At 36.8% G+C, this 23190-nt stretch overlaps 1 protein-coding gene across 1 annotated transcript in view; it reads right to left on the reverse strand.

Moving 5' to 3' along the window:
* The window catches only part of LOC125235000 (tyrosine-protein kinase receptor torso-like), a 33741-nt gene extending 13072 nt beyond the window's left edge, over window positions 1-20669 (reverse strand). The window contains exons 1-2 of the mRNA XM_048141449.1: window positions 20193-20669; window positions 860-896 (exon numbers count right to left, since the gene is read on the reverse strand). Of these exons, the coding sequence (XP_047997406.1) occupies window positions 860-896; window positions 20193-20366 (211 nt within the window). The 5' untranslated portion in view covers window positions 20367-20669. The remainder of the gene's footprint in view (window positions 1-859; window positions 897-20192) is intronic.
* Between the last annotated feature and the right edge of the window lie 2521 nt (window positions 20670-23190).

Genomic DNA, 23190 nt, shown 5'->3' on the forward strand with positions numbered 1-23190 from the left:
AAGAATATGTACGGATAAGGTGTTTTGATGTTGGTTTTGGAGCTCCTCATTTTTTAACCCCCGACGCAAAAACGACGGTGTGTTATAAGTTTGACGTGTCAATTCAATTCAATTCAATTCAAAATATCTTTATTCATGTAGGCCTAGTTACAAGCTCTTATGAATAGTTCATTACATATTATGATCTTAATCTAACCTAATTATCAGAGCAATTTATTGTTGTAAATTATTGTTCATAATAATATTGAGTCTATAATGTCTGTGTGTGTGTCTGTCTGTCTGTTTGTTTGTTTGTCTGTTTGTCTGTTTGTCTGTCTGTCTGTGTCTGTGTCTGTCTGTGGCATCGTAGCTCCCGAACGGATGAACCGATTTGGATTTAATTTTTTTTGTCTGAAAGCTGAGTAAGTCGGGAGTGTTCTTAGCCATGTTTCATGAAAATCGGTCTACTATGTCGCGGTCGGGGGTTTTTTCAACTTTTTTTTTTCATTCCAACAACGTGTGATATATTGTTGGTTAGGTATTTAAAAATGAATAGGGGTTTACTAAAATCGTTGTTTGATAATATTAATATTTTCGGAAATAATCACTCCTAAAGGAAAAAAAAGTGTGTTCCCCCCCGTCTAACTTTTGAATCATATATGTTTAAAAAATATAAAAAAAAATTACAAAAGTAGAACTTTATAAAGACTTTTTAGGAAAATTATTTTGAACTTGGTAGGTTCAGTAGTTTTTGAGAAAAATACGGAAAACTACGGAACCCTACACTGAGCGTGGCCCGACACGCTCTAGGCCGGTTTTTTTAGAAGATATTAAAGATACTTAGGTATCATTTTCGATTTAAAAAAAAACAAATACTCACTTAGCCAGTTAGATAAACATACTGGGTCGTCCGGCGCCTGAAACAAAAAATAATAACTATAATTTGTATATTTTCACAATCATGTGGATGATTTAGGAAAAAAAACGTATCTCCTAACGTGGTTCCTAGGTCCAAGGTTCCAAGGACGAAAAGGAAGGAAATGACACCACAAACCCCCCAAAAATGTTCTTCGAGTCATGTGCCAAACACATTATTGACATACAAACACATATTGATATTAACATTCATTTAGGGCCGGTTGCATCAAACCGTCTGTCACCGTTAAAGGTTTCGTTAAATTTTATTGTATAGGATGTTCCATAGACATCTGCTGCGTGACGATGATGTCTCTGTCTAATGTGGTTGATGCAACTGGCCCTTACGGCCCAGCCACGACATTGGTCTAAGCGCGGCAGCGGCGAGCGGCAGCCATACGTGCGAATGAAAAGTCCCATCGCTGTGTCTCGCTTCAATGTATAGCCACCGCTCGCCGCTGTCGCGCTTAGACCAATGTCGTGGCTGAACCGTTAATCTTATTTCTTTGTTTAATACTCGTAATTTCCAGCCAAGAACGACCATAAATGTAAAGTCAACTGGTTAATCTCCATTTCGGAAGCGATATCACAATGATACCACCGGGGTTAAGATCCGCGCCGGATATATCTAAAGTTAGCACAATAATATAGCAACTTTGCTATATTATTGTGCTACTTAGGTACGAAAGAGGTCATTGGTAGTGATCAGTTGGCCAGCGACTCCCCAGGGTGCGTGGCCAAATGTATACAAACGCTCACGTTTGATATCTCTTTCGTAGCTATCTATCTCTAGCGCACTTGGGTATTGGCGCGACTGAGCCAGACTGCATTTCTGTCGGCGTCTGGCGTCGATTGCCATTAGACTACCGGCAGGCATCAAACTGTAGGTCAGTTCTCGGCTCATCGTTGAGGTAGACTCCAATACTACAACCATTGTATTCTAAAACGATGCAAGTACTTAAGAATGTATACGTTTATTTTACTTTTATAATTGTTGACGAGACGTAGACGGAGTTCATGTACGATAACAGGCAATTAATTAGTTGTGAATGGCTTAATTAGTGATGTTATAAATAAATACGGTGCAGTCGGCGTTAACGTAAGTTCTAGATTTCCATATTTTTAAAGTTCAGAACAATTAGGCAATTTTACTTTATTTTATACCAGCTTTTGCCCGCAGCTTTGCTCGCGTTAGAAAGAGACAAAACGTAGCCTATGTCACTTTCCATCCCTTCAACTATCTCCACTTAAAAAATCACGTCAATTCGTCGCTCCGTTTTGCCGTGAAAGACGGACAAACAAACAGACACACACACTTTCCCATTTATAATATTAGTATGGATTAGTGGTAGGTTGCAAATGTTGGGGCGGAAAGGTTCTCGAGTGGTGACCGCGTACCGGAAGGCGCAGCGTGGGTATATAGGCCCCCCACAATGTGAACTGATGTTCTGGTGAAGGTCGCAGAAGTTCGCTGGATGCGGGTGGCGCAGGACAGGTCATTGTGGCAATCTTTGGAGAGGCCTATGTCCAGCAGTGGACGTCTTTCGGCTAATATGATCATGATGATGATAAACTTTTACTTTTACATTGAGAATGGAAGAGGAAGACATGTTGTACCGACCCCACGTAACGTGGGATAAGGGTAGGAAGAAGAAGATGTATACATAAATATTACGAGTATATTCCAATACGAAATAGTACATTACGATTTTACGATACAAGTGCGTAAAAAAGGAAGTTCGAAACGAGTGGTGATAAGTTAAAACACGACCGAAGGGAGTGTTTTAAATCGACACGAGTTACGAATTTCCTTTTCGCACGTGTATCGTACGACGTTTTTCAGTACAGATGAGCCTCCGAAGTTTCGACCTGGCATATAATGAACCACTTCTCGCACTAGTGCGTAAAAAAAACACCATCTGTACTATAATAGTTATTTGTTATACAAGGGGGCAAAGTTGTATTTTAACGCCGAGTGTGGAATTGAAAAACGAGCAAGTGAAAGGATTCTATAGTTGAACCACGAGCGAAGCGAGTGGTTCGAGAATAGAATCCTGAACTTGCGAGTTTTTTAACACACGAGAAGTAAAATACATTTGCACCCGAGTGTAACACAAAACTTTTCCCCTCACTATAGCGAGGAAACTACAACGCAAAAATTGCGTTTATCACTGCTTACAGGTAGTTCCACAGGTGGTAAATCATCTTTATTATTAGATTCACCTACTTTTATAAATTTTAAAGCAGTTAATTTGACTTTATTCAAGGTCAAATTACTTTACCCACTAGTGGATAAAATGCGTTTTTAACCGCTGGTATTAAAGGACAAAACACGTGTTTCCGAGCTAGTGAGGGGAAAAAGCTGTTACGTGGACATGCAAGTGTCGCTGCGATGTAAAGAGGTATTCACATTGGGTAGACTGTCCCCGTTAGTCTTCTTCGTTTAGTTAAGACTAAACATCAAAGGAAAGACAAGGCACATGTGAAAGCGCCCTAAGATTCGAAGTTATCGTCGGCTGTCAATGACATATTCGGCATGCTGTCCCGTAAACATGTTTTTCTAGACAGAGTGGGATTACTCATATTGTAAGTAGAAATGTGTTTTTTGTAATGTATGTCTCTAGTTTGTTTACTAGCAATCCTGGATAAGGTCGAATATAATTAAAGGAATATCATTAAGCTCACGTTTAATTACTTATGTATCTAATTAGATACAATTTATTTTGTTTGTCATGAATATAATGTATGGCATAAGAGCAAGCTAGCTAATAAACAAAAACAATCAGCTCATGAATGAGGTCATAAGGCACACATATTTTCCTACTAATAGGTACATAAATAAATAGCGTTTATGAAAGAAAAATTAATAGAGAAATGTGAGTGACCAAGGCCTCCAATTTCTACCATAAAGGTAATATTGCCCGCCGTGGGTGTCGTAGAAGTCGACAATGGGATTTGGGTTAAAATAGCCGCGTAGGCGAGAGGCTGGAAGTCACAATTTTCAATTTTCGTTTAACTGCAACCCCCAATGTCACAATTTTCGTTTAACTGCAACCCTTTATTTGCCAAGAGCTGCGCTGAAACTTGAGTACCCCTTTATGGGATACAGGCGTGATTGTATATAGGTGATCTCGAAAAATACTGGCTAACCTGAAACCAGTATAAATATTATCAATAGCCAGGTATATACACAGAGCGAATAAGCGTCGCAAGCATTTCGGCAAACGGTCAATGAAGACGTGGCTTGGGCGCGCGGGGTTTTCTTGACCGAGCAACCCTTGAGCAACCTACCTCGGTACATTGGTCATTTGCAACGCGACACTTGACGAACCCAATACTAGCCGTTGGACACGATGATTATCTGTTTTTGACACGATAACTTCTAATCGTGTTCATCATATCAACCCTTTATCACCCACTGCTGAGCATAGGCCTCTCTTCTATTTAGCACGCCACTTGTCCCGGTCCTGAGCTAGTCTCATCCAGTTGTGACCCGCAATTTTCCGAATGTCGTCCACCCAACGAGCTAACGGATGCCTAGCGCTTCTTACATCTGTGAGCGGCCACCATTCTGTTAACATTTTAGTCCATATGCCATCACTCTGCCTAGCAACATGTCCCGCCCAACTCCATTTTAGTTTGGTAATGACGAAACCCACGTCTAGCACCTTGGTGCGACGACGGATCTCGGCGAAAATCGCTAAAACTTAAGTAGCAAATAATATCTTGTCGATCTGTTTACCATAGTCCCTGTCAAATTTTTCAATCTTTGTCAACACCATAAGAAATTATGTAGGTAGGCAAAGCACATGAAATAGCTAAGTTTCATTGACACTCTTAGCAATCAATTGATTGCAAGAAAACGAAATTGTGATATTGCAGTGTCAGGTGGCTAACTCATCGTCCACAACACAATTGAACCCATATCCTAGTCGCCTTCTAGTTCTACTCCATGAGAAGAAAGTGGGTGGTGAAAATCTTAACCGGTCATCACACGGACAAGAATAAAAGGCTATAAGAAGTTATCAGTTACTGAATCGGCGAGAATGGTAACCAGTGTCATAACAGGTCATGGACTATTTAAGAAACATCTTTACATAACAGGTGGTACGGACAGTCCCCTGTGCCGAGGGTGCATGGAGACAGAGGAAACAGCTGCTCACGTGGTGCTGGAGTGCAGCGGGGTGGCTCCATACAGGGCAAAATATCTCGGTTCTCCGAGAGACCTCCCCGGGGTCCTACTCAACATCCAGGGTCTGGTAGGATTTCTCGAGGAGTTGGTATGGCAGGATTAGCCAGCCCCTCATATCACGCAAAATAGGCGCAAGACGTCAATACTCTGTCTTCACTTTCCATCAGGTGTGACTTTGGTTAATTGCCGATCAGTCTATAAAAAAAAAATATAGAAAAGAAAAACTTTGTGTCCAAAGGCTATGGCATCCGTCCACACTATCCACAGTGCACTCGCGCTGTATTATAGTGAGTCATAACGAACCCATTTGATCGGCCTGCCGGCGTAGCCAAAATGACATCCGTTGACGCTAGACGCCAATCGAAACGCAATCTGGCTCTGTCGCGCCAATACGAAAGAGTGATAGAGACACCTAGCTACGATGACGATATTTCGTTTGTGCATTTTGCATTTGGCTAGGCACCGTGATCGGGGAGACAGACACCACCGGCCTCAAGCGAGGTGCATTACACCGTGATAAAGTTTATTGCACTGAGCAACGAACTTTGGCTATGTGTGTCATCGCACCTAAGACGAGAAAAATGTTATTAATAGTTATCTGGCAGATAATGTAATATGCCTAAGTAAATGCAAAGGTGAAAGTATAGACTCTAGGTCAACTTTATAAACTGTACATACTATAATAGGCTACTAGACTCTTATCGAATTTGGCACAAGAAATGATTGTTTGCTGTAGTATTTGACATAGGGAACCAATTTTTATAGATTTTGTGTATTAAAAGTGTATGGTGGCTACATATTTTCGGTTAAAAATGTGTGTAATATTTATTTTAACTTTGACCACCGAAAACGCTGTCAGACGTTTAGTGACGTCATAGAACCTAACTTAACTTAATGCCGAGTCAATCACTGACATGATGAACTTTATGCCTTATAAGTCATAACGTAAATGTCAGAAAATTTTGTGCTCAATTCGATTTACGTCATGCGCAGACAATCTGTAGATTAACATGGCTAATGATCAGGGCCCGTAACTTTCATGCCGATGAAATAAATTTGACGTCACGCTGCATATAGGTCAATCATGTTAATCATGACTTCAATACTAATCTATTCATATGTAAAATAATTAATACCTACTTGATACCTACGTGAATAGTAAATTAAATTTTTTGTTTTTTTTATACATACCTTTTATTAAATAGTTTTTTACCATATTTCAATAAATTATAAAAACAAAACAAAATTGTTTCCTTTTTAACCGACTTCAAAAAAGGAGGAGGTTCTCAATTCGACTGAATGTTTTTTTTTTTTTTTTTTGTATGTATGTTACTCGATATCTCCGAGAATCGTGGACCGATTTTCAAAATTTTTTTTTTGATCGAACCGGTATAACCCCGAGATGGTCCCATTGGCACCAAGTCAGGGTCTGATGATGGGATCCTGGAGAAATCGAGGGAACTCTTCAAATGTTATAGGCTTATGTAATGTTTTTAGTCTATTTTTCAAAGGTACACCAGTATTTACGTCTGATGGTAATAATTTTATGTGGCTGAGCTGATGATGGACGGTCAACTCCTCAATGGTTAGGAGTTTAAGGATAATTCTTTCACTACTGTACATGTATTCGAACTGATACATATATTATCACTAGGAACCACTAAAAATCAACTGAGCTGATGATGGAAGGTCAACTCCTCAATGGTTAGGAGTTAAAGGATAATGCTTTCACTACTGTACATGTATTCGGACTGATACATATAATATCACTAGGAACCACTAAAAATCAACAAATAAATAAACTTTTTAACAAAAAATAAAACCGCCTTCAAAAATAAGCGCGTTACAAAACACGGAGAAACTAAAAAGCCAAAAATAATAAACCTTTCAATTCAGATTTCTTATCGTATTGCAATAAGCTAAACATCCAAATTATAAACAAATCAATTATTTTTGGAGTCGGTACCAGCCTGTGTATGGTTGGGTGGGGCAAACAGGCAATAGCAAGGCGACGAACAGGTCTGGTACCGACTACAAAAATAATTGATTTGTTTATAATTTGGATGTTTAGCTTATTGCAATACGATAAGAAATCTGAATTGAAAGGTTTATTATTTTTGGCTTTTTAGTTTCTCCGTGTTTTGTAACGCGCTTATTTTTGAAGGCGGTTTTATCGTTTCACGTATCAAGTAGGTATTAATTATTTCACGTATACTCATACTGAAGAAGAAGCTCACTTTTGAAGTCATTACATGCTTAGGTACATGTTAAATTGATTGATGAATAATGATTAATTATTACAATAAAATTATTTGAATCATCCTATATGCAGCGTGACGTCAAATTGATGTCATCGGCATGAAAGTTACGGGCCCTGCTAATGATGTTTTTGCCTAATTAAGTTAAAGTAAACTTTATAAATGTTTTTTAGTGGTTTTCAAGTCGTAATAAAATATGGTAGAATTTTTTTTCGGTTACTTGGACAGTAATAAATAATATAAAATAGACTTTTCTCAAACATGGTATGAAATATTGATGTTATGTGCCTTATAATTGGCAGCGAAGTATGACGTTGCAGGTGCGGCTAGGACGATTGATAGATAATGGAATTTCATACAAACCTTGCAGGCCAAGGCCGGCAAAGTCCTCTTTTTAGGGTTTCGTAGTCAACTAGGAACCCTTATAGTTTCGCCATGTCTGTCTGTCCGTCCGTCCGTCCGTCCGTCCGTCCGTCCGTCCGCGGATAATCTCAGTAACCGTTAGCACTAGAAAGCTGAAATTTGGTACCAATATGTACATCAATCACGCCAACAAAGTGCAAAAATAAAAAATGGAAAAAAATGTTTTATTAGGGTACCCCCCCTACATGTAAAGTGGGGGCTGATATTTTTTTTCATTCCAACCCCAACGTATGATATATTGTTGGATAGGTATTTAAAAATGAATAAGGGTTTGCTAAGATAGTTTTTTGATAATATTAATATTTTCGGAAATAATCGCTCCTAAAGGAAAAAAAGTGCGTCCCCCCCCCCCCTCTAACTTTTGAACCATATGTTTAAAAAATATGAAAAAAATCACAAAAATAGAACTTTATAAAGACTTTCTAGGAAAATTATTTTGAACTTGATAGGTTCAGTAGTTTTTGAGAAAAATACGGAAAACTACGGAACCCTACACTGAGCGTGGCCCGACACGCTCTTGGCCGGTTTTTTAATTTCCAAACACAGATAATTGTGACACAACATTGTTATTCGAAAACAGATAGCAAAATTGCATTTTATCCACAAGAGTGCAAAGTAATTTCAGACAATTTTTAACTTGATGTCTTAAACATCCAGGTATTTAGCCAATTAAAAAAAAACTATAAGGGGCTTTATAGACGTGCCGACTGCAACTGGTACGGGCCCTAGACAATATTTGATTTTGGGTGCGTTTTCATACAAAAAAAATTTTTTTCGTTTTTTTTTGAATTTTTTTTAACTTTTTGTTTTTTTATAAGCGTATACGGGGTATCAAAGGGGAACGAAAATTCGATTATTTTTGCGCTACGACGCACCGTTTAGGAGATACAGCCATCCAAAGTTACTATTTTCAGTAGACTTTATTTATTTCATACCATGTTTGAGAAAAGCACTATACATACCTCGGCGGGAAATGGGGTTGCCGGCCGAAGACATATAGACGGCCGAGCGAAGCGAGGCCTTTGTCCCGGCCTCTGTAGTAATGTACTATTAAATAATAAAAGCGTGTTAAAAAGGGTCAAGTAGCCTATTATGTAAACGGACTTTTTTGCTCTTACTTGCTTTCCGGAAAACATGGAGTATATATAGCTTTCAATAGTTAATTGTTTTACAAGGGGGCAAAGTTGTTGTTTAACCGCACGTGCCAATATTGCTACCCGAGCAAGCGAAAGATTCCAATATTGAACCGCGAGCGTAGCGAGTGGTTCCAAAAATGGAATCTTGAGCGTTGCGAGGGTATCAAGGCACGAAGGTAAAACAAACTTTGCCACCGAGTGAAACACAAATTTTTTCACCACACCAAAACTACGAAAATATGAACTGTAAAACATCAAAATGAATAAAATACTTCAATTTATTTAACGTTTATGATTCAAAATCATCATTTAGACGTGAATTCCAACACCCAGCTTTAGACATCAAGTTAAAATTTGTATGAAATTACTTTGCACTCTTGTGGATAAAATGCAATTTTGCTATCTGTTTTAGAATAGCAAAGATAGCCTTTATCAGTTGGTGTGGTGAAAAATATGTTTATTTAAAAAAAATATTATTCATTGATAAGTAACTACCATACGCCGGTACGAGTACTACAGGCCCGAATGGCATATCTGCGACGCGAAACGCCACCGAAACGTCGCAGAAAGTTAGGCTCGACAGAGAATCCATACTAATATTATAATGGGAAAGTGTGTGTGTCTGTTTGTTTGTCCGTCTTTTACGGCAAAACGGAGCGACGGATTGTTGTGATTTTTCAAGTGGAGATAGTTGAAAGGATGGAAAGTGACATAGGCTACTTTTTGTCTCTTTCTAACGCGAGAGAAGCCGCGGGCAAAAAGCTAGTAGTACTCAATAAATACGCAAGAGCGATAGAGATATACACCCTGTTTTTATTGAATTCCCTTAACTTTAAGGGAAGGTTCTTTAGATCAAATACAATTAATTTCTCTTAGAAGCTAGCGTCTTAACTCTTACGGTTATCGAGTTATTAAAAAAATAAAAATAATTACTGAACAGGTGTGTGAAACCACTTCCCAATGTTATTTGTTTTGACATGTCCACCTGGATAAGACATCTGTCACTCTCACTCTGACATACTACACTGCCAAAGCGTGACGGACACTTTATCCACATAGATAAGGATAAGTGATATGTGACAATCCATAAGAAAAGGGCCCTTATGGCGGTTTCTAGTTACGGAGATATCGACGTTTTTGTAAAATCGTTCGAAATTATCGATTTTTGAATTTATGCAAAATAGTAAAATATACGAATAGACGTGCAATTGTAGCTTGGTTTCAGTAGTGTACGTTAAGTATTTCTATTTTCTATATTAAAATTCAGCTCAAAGTTTAGTAGAAAAGGGCCCTTATGCCAGAGCGCGTTCGAAAATATGAAAACTGTTGTTAAAAAATGTTGTAATTACTTACAACTTTTGTTTATAAGTTAGTTTATGTTATATAGGTACGATTCAATGAAGTACTTTGATACCTAATTTAAAAATTACCCGATTTAGGTACCTAGTCGTCACTTTAAAATAAAAATCTTACTCGTGAGTAGCTACTAAGTGCAATCTGACTTCAAACCTCACTCGGCGGCGTGTCAAAGCGAAGATGTTCTTCCTTTGACTAATGCCGCCGTTACCACTGTCTCTCTCTTACTCGCGACACTTCGCACGCCGCGCTCTTCACGTGGCAATGTTGCAGCAGTTGACGGTACGTAGTTTATGAATGGTCCCTTATTGGTGACATTATCGGTGGTAAGATGTGTTTTCTTCCGATATACTAAGTGTCTTAAATAATTAAAAAACAAATATTAAGAATTACAAATCGATCTGGTAGGTACTGTGTGAATTAATAATTATAATAAACGTTTTATGAGAATTACTGATTAATGATCAAGATTTTAAGTTTACTTCATATAACATTTTTTCTTTGGTATTCTGTTATAATACAAGATAAGTAACTAAAATAATAAAATACATTAGCAATGAGTAATTTTTATCTGTGATGGTCATAAGGGCCCTTTTCCCAAATGTATGGGAGTCAATAATTTGTGATTTTTATGTAACTTTAAAAATTTATAAATAAAAAAATAAGACATGCAGAATAATTCTGACACTTTAGTTATAAATGTGTAGACTGATTAAATATAATTTAGAAGTCTCTATACGAAAATTATTATTATTATAGGAGCAGATGTTAAATATTCTAATTGTGATATTCTGATTAAAATATACATATTTAATGAACCATGGGATTTTATTTCTATCCTTAAATGTAAGTTGAAACATATATAACTATGTACTATAGTTCAGATAGCAACATATTAGAAGAAAAGCCAAAAAAATATGTTTTCCTAATTTTTTCTTATAAGCGACTTGCCCTAATCAAAGCTCGATTTTTCATGATCTGGAAGTCGATGAAACACAATCACAACTGATTCTCAAAGAAATGTACCTTGAGATACACAATCAATCGTCATCTATGTAACTTCCAATGGGAACACCCTTAAAGTGAGTTTCAAACTTCTTTTCACGTTTTCTCAAAAGTGCAATACTTAGCATGTGTATGCTTGATGATTTTTTAAAAAAAAAGTACGTGGCCTAGGGCCATGATTTTTTTTGTATTAGATAGCTTATTTAATGCAGATTTAGGATCTGTGCCTAACTCAATACCTGCCATAAGGGCCTTTCTGTGATGGATTGTCACATATAATTGGAAGTATGATATACCGACTGGATGGATGAAAAAATGTAATTAATCATGGAATCTGGGGAATTGGCCGGCTTAGCTAAAGTGACAATCATTACGTTCCTTAGCGTGTAATTTATTTATTTATGGTTTACCAACGATTGTTGACATCGATACATTAATAACGTACAAACCACGTACAAGTGTACTATTATATATTCTGTGGTACAAGCTAATACATGTAAGGGCATGGTGTCACAGTTCCTTAAAGGTACATAAACACGGCGTGCGTAACAAAATAAAGTAGGTACCTAATAGTTATTTCTCTTCAAGTGCTTTAGTTGCTGCAAAAAGTTGAATTTAGTTCGCCACGATGCGAGAATATTATTTCCCCTCGGATAGGCAGTCTATAGAGGATAATATCCACAAATACGAAAGCAGTTTGCCCAAGTCAAATCGGAAACTTCGTTAATGAGCGCTGTCAAGCGAGCCTATTTTTATTTCATGAATAGATTGATTTTGCCTTTTTGTTTATTTGTGTGTCGTTTATGACCTAAATGCTAATTTTAAAGGTTACTCTGACCATTGAATCATGCGCATTGCCACATTCGTTCAACGAGATTTGTAACTACATTATACACGGTGTAACATAAAGGAACCGAAAGATTTTAACTAGGCATTTATGAGGGCAAAGTAAAGATAAAATGTTATATCGTCGGGGATAGTGCAATACCGCGTAACTAACAAAGTCAATAAGTTCCTATTTCCTTGTAAATTGTTCCCGTGTTGAACTCTATGTGTTTTGTTAGATACGCGGTATTGCACTATCCCCGACGATATGACGTCAAGCGAATTTCGCCAAAAAACTTTTATTTTGTGTATTTTTTTTTAGTTTCTTTGGATGCATTTTCACATAAAAATTATTAGTAAAACTGGCACTTAAAATTAAAATTAACATTTTTTTCTAAAAAACACTTTTTTGCAATGAGTTAAAAGTTTGTCTCTGACATCTATCAACGAGGATAGTTAGATTATGTCCGATAACGGCATCATCGCCATTAAAATAGCGTTTTGTTATGAGAAATAATAAGTAATTGTTATTTTTTTAAATGCTTATAACTCTGAAAGTAGGTAGGCGAAATTCAGTTGTTTAGGTATATAACATTTTACTCTTCTAATATGATGAGGAACGCTCTTAAAATTATTCGGTTTCCTCATTTTACACCGTGTATAGTAAATTTCCGTACAATATAGCTTTATCGCATATGCTACGATACTGCCGAGATATTAAAGTTTATAATATCCGGTGCATTTTATGCCTGAGGATTTGTTATCGATGTTGGGAAATTGACGAGGTTAGGAGTGTTTGGTGGACACAGTTAAGTTTCTTTCTCAAGTATTCAGTATCTTGATCTAGTACAGTCAAAGAATTAAATTTCCGACCCAGCTAAGGAACAATATCGTACAGGGGCCGTATTCGAACTTTTTTATAAATGTCAAGTCGCATCATTTCAAAATCAACTGATGATAATGGTCGCATGCGAATTCCAGTCGCATTTTGCTTTCGATACAACCAACTCGTATTAATTGGAACGAATATGAAACTAAATGTAATGTAATGTTTTGTATACTTAGTATTAAGATGTGGCAATAAAGATTATTATTATTTTTTTTTTTTTTTTTTAATTTACTTTATCTTAGCGCAATAGGGTTTTTACAAACTATCATCATAAGAGATACATAGATGAAGACGTTGCATTGGCATGATATCATGTATTAAGTACCTATTCTTTTTTTTTACGATATTTTTTTTGTATGGATACATAGATACAGTTCATGAATAAGTACTTATACTTAAGTACTTATTCTTTTTTTTTACGATATTTTTTTTGTATGGTATACAGTGGGGCCTGTAACAAAGGCGAAGAATTGAACTCTAGGCTATTCTCCTTATACTGATCAACATTTGTTCGGCGACTTTTAAAAATAACTTGTAGGTATTTTGATTTTTATCACTCTTGAAAGTTTTTTCTAAGAGGTAATGTATTGACAGACAGTGTGACAGACAACGTCAATGACAACAATAATGGCGTACATTGAAGCTAATATTTATTTTGTATGAAAAATTAAAAATTTAAAGACTTCATAATTTTTAAAAGTTACTGAACAAATGTTGATCAGTATAAGGAGAATAGCCTACAGTTCAATTCTTCGCCTTTGTTACAGGCCCCACTCTGTATACATAGAGAAAGTTATCCATACTAATATTAGAAATGGGAAAGTGCGTGAGTCTGTTTGTTTGTCCATCTTTCACGGCAAAACGGAGTAACAAATTGACGTGATTTTTTGAGTGGAGATAGTTGAAAGGATAGAGAATAACATATGCTACTTTATGTCCCTTTAAAACCCTCCACTTCCCTAAAATGGGGGTTGGACGTGTGTATGGAGAATTCCGCAATTTTCAAAATTAACGCGAGTGAAGCCGCGGGCAAAAGCTAGTGTAGTACATAAGGCATTAAACACTCAAGTATATTATTTCTCATTGAGTTGAGTTGGCTCATTTCACAAAAACACCACTCATGTTTTAATTCCTCTCATTATGCACCAGTCACATAAATAACTATTTATCCGCCGGTTTAGTAACCGTAGATATACTAGGCATGTTACAACAAAATTTTGATCTCGTCTAAACAAGTTAAAATACTGAATGTTTTAATCGTGTAAATCGATTGAATGTTGTTTGTCAATAAAGGTACGGAAATTATAGCCGAGGCAATTTAAAGAGCGACTATATTTGAATGTGACTCAGGTTAGGTTACTTATAGTTAAGGCGCCGTAGGTTCAGAACAGTGTTTTTGTAACGTACTTATCGCACTTTTGGAGCACATTCAATACCGAGTTTTCGACTCCGTCACTCCTCCCTTAATAGAAGTAACGAATAGAAGCAACGAATAGCAGGGCTAGCACGTGATTAGGGATTTATCTCACCGCGACATATACTGTAACTTATGAATGTACCTGCACTTCCTAGTTATAATTTAGTTTTAAGGAATACTTGCTATGCCCTAACAGGTTATGTGTGAACTTACTTTATTGTAACACCTGTTTTGTACCACATGATTATTATGTAATGAAATTATGAATTATGAATTATTCTACTCGTCTTTATGTCATTAATACAATTGACAACGTTTCAAAATTTTCAATGTCCCTAAATGTAGATCACATGAATAATTTTTTTTAATTTTTTTTCCGTATTTTTAGTATAAAAAATCTTAAAAATAGTTTAAAGGGGAAGTGACGTCAAATAGCTGATTTAGAGCTGCCACTATAACAAAATAATCTTCCAGTTGGGATGTCACTTGAATTTGACAGTGACACTTATCACAGTTCGTAGCAAAGATATTAAAAATTTCATGGCTTAGTCTATGGTTCGTAGTCATTCACTATTGGTTGACAGTGACACTTGACAGTCAGACATACCGGACTGTTTGAGCTGACTGTTAAAACTTTTTTTTAGAAATGATTTTGTCGTTTTCTTAGGTGTATGAAACAACACATGTGACGTCACGAAGCTGTGTCTTGACGTTTGAATGTAACTTACGCTCTTTCTGCTCGAAGTAGTAATAAGAAGGGATTTTCTCATTAAAATAGCAGTTTTTGGAAAAATAAAAAAATACGTGTATCTTTTAGTATTAAATTCTTTCAAACCAAACAATAAAAAGTAGTACTCAAAAATATGAAATGTTGTCAATTAGGAAACAAGGAAAAAATGGCGGAGTATAGTTTTTTTTTTTTGTGGTGACGGCGTGCACACTGCACACTGGCACAGATCTCGTGAGCAAGGACCCTGCGAAAGTTACGGACGAACCTTGCTCATATGCAATAGGGATGACGACTACATAAAAAATGGCATTCTGTTTAGTCCGTCAGTTAGATCGTCCAAAAATACTGAACACATATTTTACGCTTTTATAATTAATGAAAAAATGCAAAGATAATAGAGCATCAAAGTTCCGGAGTGGGGGCTTGTGACGTCACTTCTAAGTAAAAATTGTTCCTAGGCGTGACGTCACGCGAAACTTCAACGCACTGTACCGTCGTCATTTTTCGTTTAGGAGAAAAAAGAAAAAATACGGGTCTAATATTCTTTGATAATCTAATTGACGGACTTAATTCGTTTTTTTTTAGTCGTCTCTCCTATTGTACATGTCTGCCGTCGTCATCGGTTTTCCGTTTGTCGCCTTAGTGCGTTTTCACATTATCCGATCCGGTATCGGATGTCCCATACATTACAGGCGCCATCTTGGATTTTTTCCATTGAAATCCTTCCGATTTCCGATATCGGATCGGATAATGTGAAAACGCACTTATACGACACCCACGGGACGAGACGGAAGATGCAATATTCTGATGCCGGCATCACACTGCACGAGATGGCCATTCTTTTCAAAGTTCTCCATCGCACTTTTTTGTAACATGGGTATTTTTTACGTGATTCGTACTCAGAATCACGAGGTCATTCGATCCTGATAGGAGAAGAAAAATGTCTCAAGACTTCCATAAATTTTTCATACCTTCCATTCCGTTACCTCCATACAAAATGTATAAAAAAATGGTAACGGAATGGGAAAAAAACCTTAGGACACTTTTTTTCTCCTATTAGGATTGAAAGAGCTCGCGATTCTGAGTGGGAACCTCATAAAAAATTCCAAATAAAAAAAAAGTGATGGGGACAAATTAAAAAAAATTACCCAGATGAGGGTTCGCAAGGTCTTCAATTACCAAGTCACGAGTAGGTATGTAAATTAAACAATAACAATTAGACAGTCTTAAGCCCAAGTCCGGGTCACAAAGGGTAGTTTACTACTATTGATAATATACAAAGCAACAGAGGTAGTATACGTAGTACTATATCAGCGAATATAGTAAGATAAGAGACCGATTGTCTTAATTAACCTGATTGAGATATTTATAGACGTGATATAATAACTCATTAACTAAAACCAGCCACGATCAAAACTGCAAGTGCAAAGCTAGTTACAGCGTGCATATGCACTAGGATATAGGATATAGGATAGCATATAGGATAAATAATTGAATGAACATGAATTAACAATAATACTATAGCTATACACGTTAAACTTCCGTGAGACATATTCAAATAATTAATTGAAATACGGTTGTACTCACGTTATTATATCGCTATTGCTGCGAACTCCTATACGCCTGAAGAGGGGCCTCCGAATTGGCCCGAAACATGTCGCAGCAATAGCGATATAATAACGTGAGTACAACCGTATTTCAATTAATTATTTGAATACTATAGCTTTTAATTTTGTCCGCGGCTTCGCTCGCGTGGAATTCTTTATGAGATAATAAATGTCTTAAACCATAAATTCGAAAATTGCGGAATGCTCCATACAAACATCCCCCCTAGGGAAGTGGGGGGTTAGGAAGAGATAAAAAGTAGCCTATGTCACTCTCCATCCCTTCAACTATCTCCACTTAAAAAATCATGTCAATTCGTCGCTCCGTTTTGCCGTGAAAGACGGACAAACAGACACACACACTTTCCCATTTATAATATTAGTATGGATAAATCCCCACCATCGGTGCTCCCAGAAAAATACGACCTCGGTCTCTTTAAAGCAAGAGTGAATATACCATTACTGAATCGGTGAGCTAATAGACTCTGACTTCACTCTCCATGGTGTGACTAGGGTCAATCGCCGATCAGTGTAGAATTTTACAAATACCAGGGGCGGCTCACTCCGCGATCCTATCGCCGCGCTACAAGTATATCCTGGCGGCCGCGAGTTCGCGGCCTACTCAGGGGTGGCGCACATTCTCACGGAATGCACGTTCGCACTTTCTATTGTTACTTTACGTCGCGAGGTTTTTTAAGCGATGTCCGCGGGTGGAATGGCTAATAATACTTAGTTAAATAGACATATTGAATAAAATAAATACCAAAAGACATTCTTATACAGATCTACTACTGATTAAGTCCCACGGAAAAGTTCAATAAGGCTTGTGATGTTGGAACCTTGAACAAAAATATATAAATACAGCGTATATACCTAGAAAGTACTCAAGACTTGAATATAATAATATAACATTTAATGTGAGTATTAATTCGTTTGGATCCATTGGTAACCCTATCACCGGACGCCGCGCACGTGCGGCTCGTTTCTTTGTAAGAATGTTGTAGGTATTTAAAAAGGCGGCATTTCGGAAACATCAAAGCAGTGGGCCTTCTGTACTTGTACTATTATATATTCTGTGCAAATACATAGAAATCATCATGACAGGAAAAAAATATAGACTGTGCTCATCACACAAAATAGCAGGGTCACTATCCACTAAGCCAGACTGGTCGTCAAATTACCAATATTTACATGTATAAATACTTAAAACATAATATACATATATCTGGTTCAATTAAGTAGACCGTATTGTAATTACGTATGAGAGGTATTTAAAAATATATAAGTATACTAGCTTTTTCCCGCGGCTTCGCTCGCGTTAGAAAGAGACAAAAGGTAGCCTATGTCACTCTCCATCCCTTCAACTATCTCCACTTAAAAAAATCACGTCAATTCGTCGCTCCGTTTTGCCGTGAAAGACGGACAAACAAACAGACACACACACTTTCCCATTTATAATATTAGTATGGATGTAGATTTCAATACGCCTGTATAACCGACAACTGTATTTAAAAGTGAAATATAACATATGCGGTGTACATAAGAGCAGGCGCTGTTTTTTAAGCTTTTGCCATTTTCTTATTTAAAAACAAAACTTAATTATATTATATCTAGTTTAGTTACAAAAATGTAAAAAAAATTACCTAAGATATATAAAACCTTCGATTCGAAATAAAACCGCCCGGACAGTCCGGAACAGTCCGGAATAAAATACAAGTATATTATATAAAAGTAGGTATTACAAAACTTTTAAATATTTCAAGCGTTCAGATCAAATGTCGTAAAATTTAAACTGCCCGCGTTGTGTGTTACACATACATTATAATATGTATTGCACAATGCACAGGTATACTTATATTATTAAATATACTAACAATACAATAGATACAAGGTATCTATGTATTTTTAACCGTATTCAAAAAAAGGAGGAGATTCTCAATTCGACTGAATGTTTATTTTTTTACCTCTATTAAGCTATAAATTACGCGATAAGCTCGTATTTTAATTTGTCTTTTATTTTTTCAGATTCATACCATCCAAACAGTATGTACAAAATTCCTCCTTTGCTACTGGGAAATTAATAATTTCTAGCATAGGTACAGTCAGCTGCAGAGAAAAGTAGACCCCCTTGCATACAAATTTGTATGCAAGTAAGTAAGTAAGTTATACTTTTAACTTTATTTAATAATTCTACAGTTTTACGTGAGTGAATTATTACAAGATTTGCACAAAGCGGACTTAACGCCTCAAGGCATTCTCTGCCAGTCAAACATTCGGCCAAACGTCGGAGACTAAATAGTATTTAATGCACAATTGTAAATACTAAGATGTCATATAAAACACAAACCTATGATCTAAACAAATAAATATATATCGCCATCATGTACTTATATGCACAATCTACCCGAAATTCAGCCTAATCTATTGAGCTTACTGTAAGCTTATGTTTGTAGGTTTATAATATTTATTTATTTTCATGGCAGGTAAGGTATGAAATACAGAAAGGTGAATCATAGATAAACATTCAGCTCCTAAGTAGGTGAATTCTCTACAAGTAACTATATTACATGTGAACAATTGTAGGTAACTATATTTGTTTTTTATTTACGTCATTTTACTAGCATTCATTCATGGATGACGTTGAACGTGTGATACTATACAGCACGACCACGGATGATTTTATTAATTCTGATGCGGTACAATTTCACGAAAAAAAATTTACTTTTTTGTACTGACGTTTAAAAAAAATGTACCCTTATGATTTTGGAGTTTCGACATAGGGCCCGGGGTCGTGCTAGGTACTACTCCCTGGCACGACCACACTATATTTAATGAGATTTTAAATTTCTGTTGCAGTACAAATTCACGAAAAAAAAATGTACTTTTTTGTACTTACCTTTTAAAAAAAATACCCTCATGGTTTCGGAGTTTTGACATGGGGTGTGGTCGTGCTAGATAGGTGGTACTTCCTGGCACGACCACACTATATTTATGTTTAATTTGATGGTCAAAAGAATACTAAACAAGTGTTTTGAAATTGTACTATGTAAATTACTTCAAAAACTTAGCACGACCACAACCCATGTCGAAACTCCGAAACCATGAGGGTACTTTTTATAAAAAGGTACGTACAGAAAAGTACATTTTTTTTTCGTGAATTGGTACCACAACAGAAATTTAAAAAATCATTAAATATAGTGTGGTCGTGCCAGGGAGTACCTACCTAGCACGACCACGGCCCCTATGTCGAAACTCCGAAACCATAAGGGTACATTTTTTTAAAACGTAAGTACAAAAAAGTACATTTTTATTCGTGAATTTGTACCGCAACAGAATTAATAAAATCATCCGTGGTCGTGCTGTACCTATAGTATCACACCGTTGAACACGATCAAATAAAACGATACAAGTGATAAATCTGATCAATGAGAAATAATCTACTATTAAATAAAATATTTCTTACCGTGAAAGTATTGCAGATCTCTTCGGCAATTGTGTTTAAAGTTTTATTAGAGTAATTTAGTTCATTCACTAGCACTATTTCACTTTCAGTCGATTCTGTCCGAACTATTAAACACGCAATACAAATTAAATGTACACATCCTTTAAACATAAGTCTAATATTTCCTAGCGCCATATTGGAAATCCGCGTTTTATTTTTATTCAGTCATCAGCACTTTCTTATAGCCAGTGAGGGTAGACAGTTTATTTTTAGGCGGCAAGTACAGCCTTATCAATGTCTATGATCTTTGTTTACCATATCGCCGTAAAAAAAAATAACTTGAGAATGACAGTTGGGATTAGAATTCACTTGAAAATACTGGCAAATTTCCGAATTGGGGAAAGAATAAAAAGTTCGAAATTCAAATTTTGAAACGCGTTCGGAAAATTCGCGCGTAGCTAGGCCGAGCGGTCGTTCTTTAGAGCTGCGAGCGTGGACTGGGCAGCGTGAGCCGCGCGTTTGACTTTCCATCGTAAATCGTGTTTCGTTATGCAATATGTACCTAATATTTTGTAGTTTTTGTGCTTTAGGGGTGGAGGTTTTCCGGACGACCATTTTTAGTACACATTTATCCGATTAAAGCGACAACGCGGCAGGTTTAACGTGTTAATTTAACGGTAATGTCAATTAGTAGGTATGTTATTGTGCAGTTGGGGATTTATCTATTCACTGTAATCTCTCAAACATGACTGGATGAGCTTTAAGTCATTGTTACTCAAACGATAATGTTACTTATTGCTAGATGATTACATATTAAAATAGTGCACTTACTACCATACGTTTATTTATTTCGTAAATTTGATACCTATGCCTCTATTTAGGCCACTGACCAGGCCCACATGCACCAACTACTTAACTCAGGGTTAGTGGGCTGTCAATTGTCAAATTCCATATAAAATGGTGGTTTAAGCCTCGGGTTAACCCTCCATTTTCGTTGGTGCAAGTGGCCGAGTACTATATATGATGATCTGTGCCGATGTTGATAAAATTTGATATGTGTCAAGTTCCTGTGACTATGATTTTACATATCAATGATTGCTCTTCAAATCCCGATGTCGCAGAACCACAGATTACTTGAACAGGGAGTTATGCAGATGTGTACCTACATTTTATTTAAAAAAAGTTTTTATGAAACAAATAATTTATGGCTTAATATTTATTTGCAATTCTGCAGTACGCAGCGATGCATTGGCTGCCAGGCAAGCACGGTCGCGTGATAAACGATATAACATCAGGCCGTCCTCTTCGCACTATTTGTAAGTGCGATAGGGATGCAACGATGCAATAAAGTTTATCCAACTAGTGTGCTACGCCCGCAGACTTCAAAGTTGGATTAAGAGTATTGGGCAGCGGCTCTTGCATTTAATCATGATCCACAACTCCTCAATCTTGATGATGCAAATATTGCAAATTCCTCAATTTAATGGTAGGTAGTTTGAATAATTTACGTTTCATTTACATTTCAGAAAATGTTGCACTCGCTACACTCGTGTTTTTTTTACTGCATGTGACTGTATGATCCTTCCGAGAATATCCGATAACGGAGGGCAAAATTGTAATCCCACCAGAACTTACGTCAGTTGTGCACACCGTTAAAGTCCTACACATACTCACTGTCGCTTGCTTTCCCAAACGAGGTAGGCAGAGCACATCGATGACCGTAGGCTCAAAGGGCGTAGGGCACAAAATGGCGAAAATGAGTTATGAATGCAATGCATTATACTCAGATTTTTTTTTCTCTATCGAATGGTATATTCAACGTCTCGATATCTTTGAAAAAATGTCCGATACGCCCTAACGTAAAGTCTACCAAGTTTGAAAGAGCATTTTGTCGTATCCACCAAGCTAAAAAAAACTTTTGGTGCGTTTTGGCGTAACTCCCTAATCTCATGTACGTTACAGGGCGGATCATTTTTCTAAAGGACCATGGGCAACTTAATATGGAGCTTGGACCCAGAACCAACAGAGCTGAGAGTTAGGTCATTAAATAGGTCTATAAATATACTTCACTTTGTTCTATGGGCATCAAGTTGTATTACATTGCAGAACCGAGATATTCACATTTTAGTCAGTGGTTATAAGATCTACAAAAACGGGTTTCTCTTAGTGATTGACTACCGATCAATAGGATAATAATATAAAAGCGATACAAAACAATAAGTACTTAAACTAGAGGAAGATAACAGGCGGTCTTATCGCTAAAAAGCGATCTCTTTCAGACAACCTTAATGAACCTTTACGTAGCGAAAAAAAGTTAAAATGACATGACAGAACCGAGCGTTTGAGAGATACAGGCCCCGTAGCCGAATGGCATTTCTCCGACGCCAAACGAAAGCGATACGCCGCTGGCTCTGTCGCGCCAATACGCAAGCGCGATAGAGATAGATGTCTACTAGCGTTTCGTTTCGTGAGCGTTTCGTGAGCGATTGTGCCATTCGGCTAGCCACCCAGAAATGTGTAAAAAAATATTTGTCCGGGTGATTATTTTATTTATTAATATATTCAGTATTTACAGCAATTTGATGTTATCTTATTATACATCAATGACCAAGTCATTCAAATGACCTGCGGATGATTAAATGGCATATGCCTGCCTAACCCCAAGTACCATATAATGGAAATTGTGTGAGCACAAGAGCCTATTGTGCGTCTTCCACACAGAATTAGATTTAGATAGAAGAAACGAGTTCATTTATTTGTATGGCGGCCGAGCGTGTCAGATTTTGTACTGAAGTTGTTACTTGCCTGTGATTTTAAATATGTCTCAGGCCCTTGAGTGTTGATAAGTTTTATGTTGTTGCAATTAAATATCATGTAACGAGGCATTTTTAATGTTTTTGTTGACTTCAACTTACAAAAATTGACGCCCGAAAGCTGCAAGCTGCGATTAAAGACGGACAACTCAGTGGATTTCACTGAGTTCATTTGACATGCTAAGTAGATACGTTTGCTTGATCTA

The sequence above is a fragment of the Leguminivora glycinivorella genome, chromosome 16 (genome assembly GCF_023078275.1).
Source record: "Leguminivora glycinivorella isolate SPB_JAAS2020 chromosome 16, LegGlyc_1.1, whole genome shotgun sequence".
Lineage (NCBI taxonomy): Eukaryota > Metazoa > Arthropoda > Insecta > Lepidoptera > Tortricidae > Leguminivora > Leguminivora glycinivorella.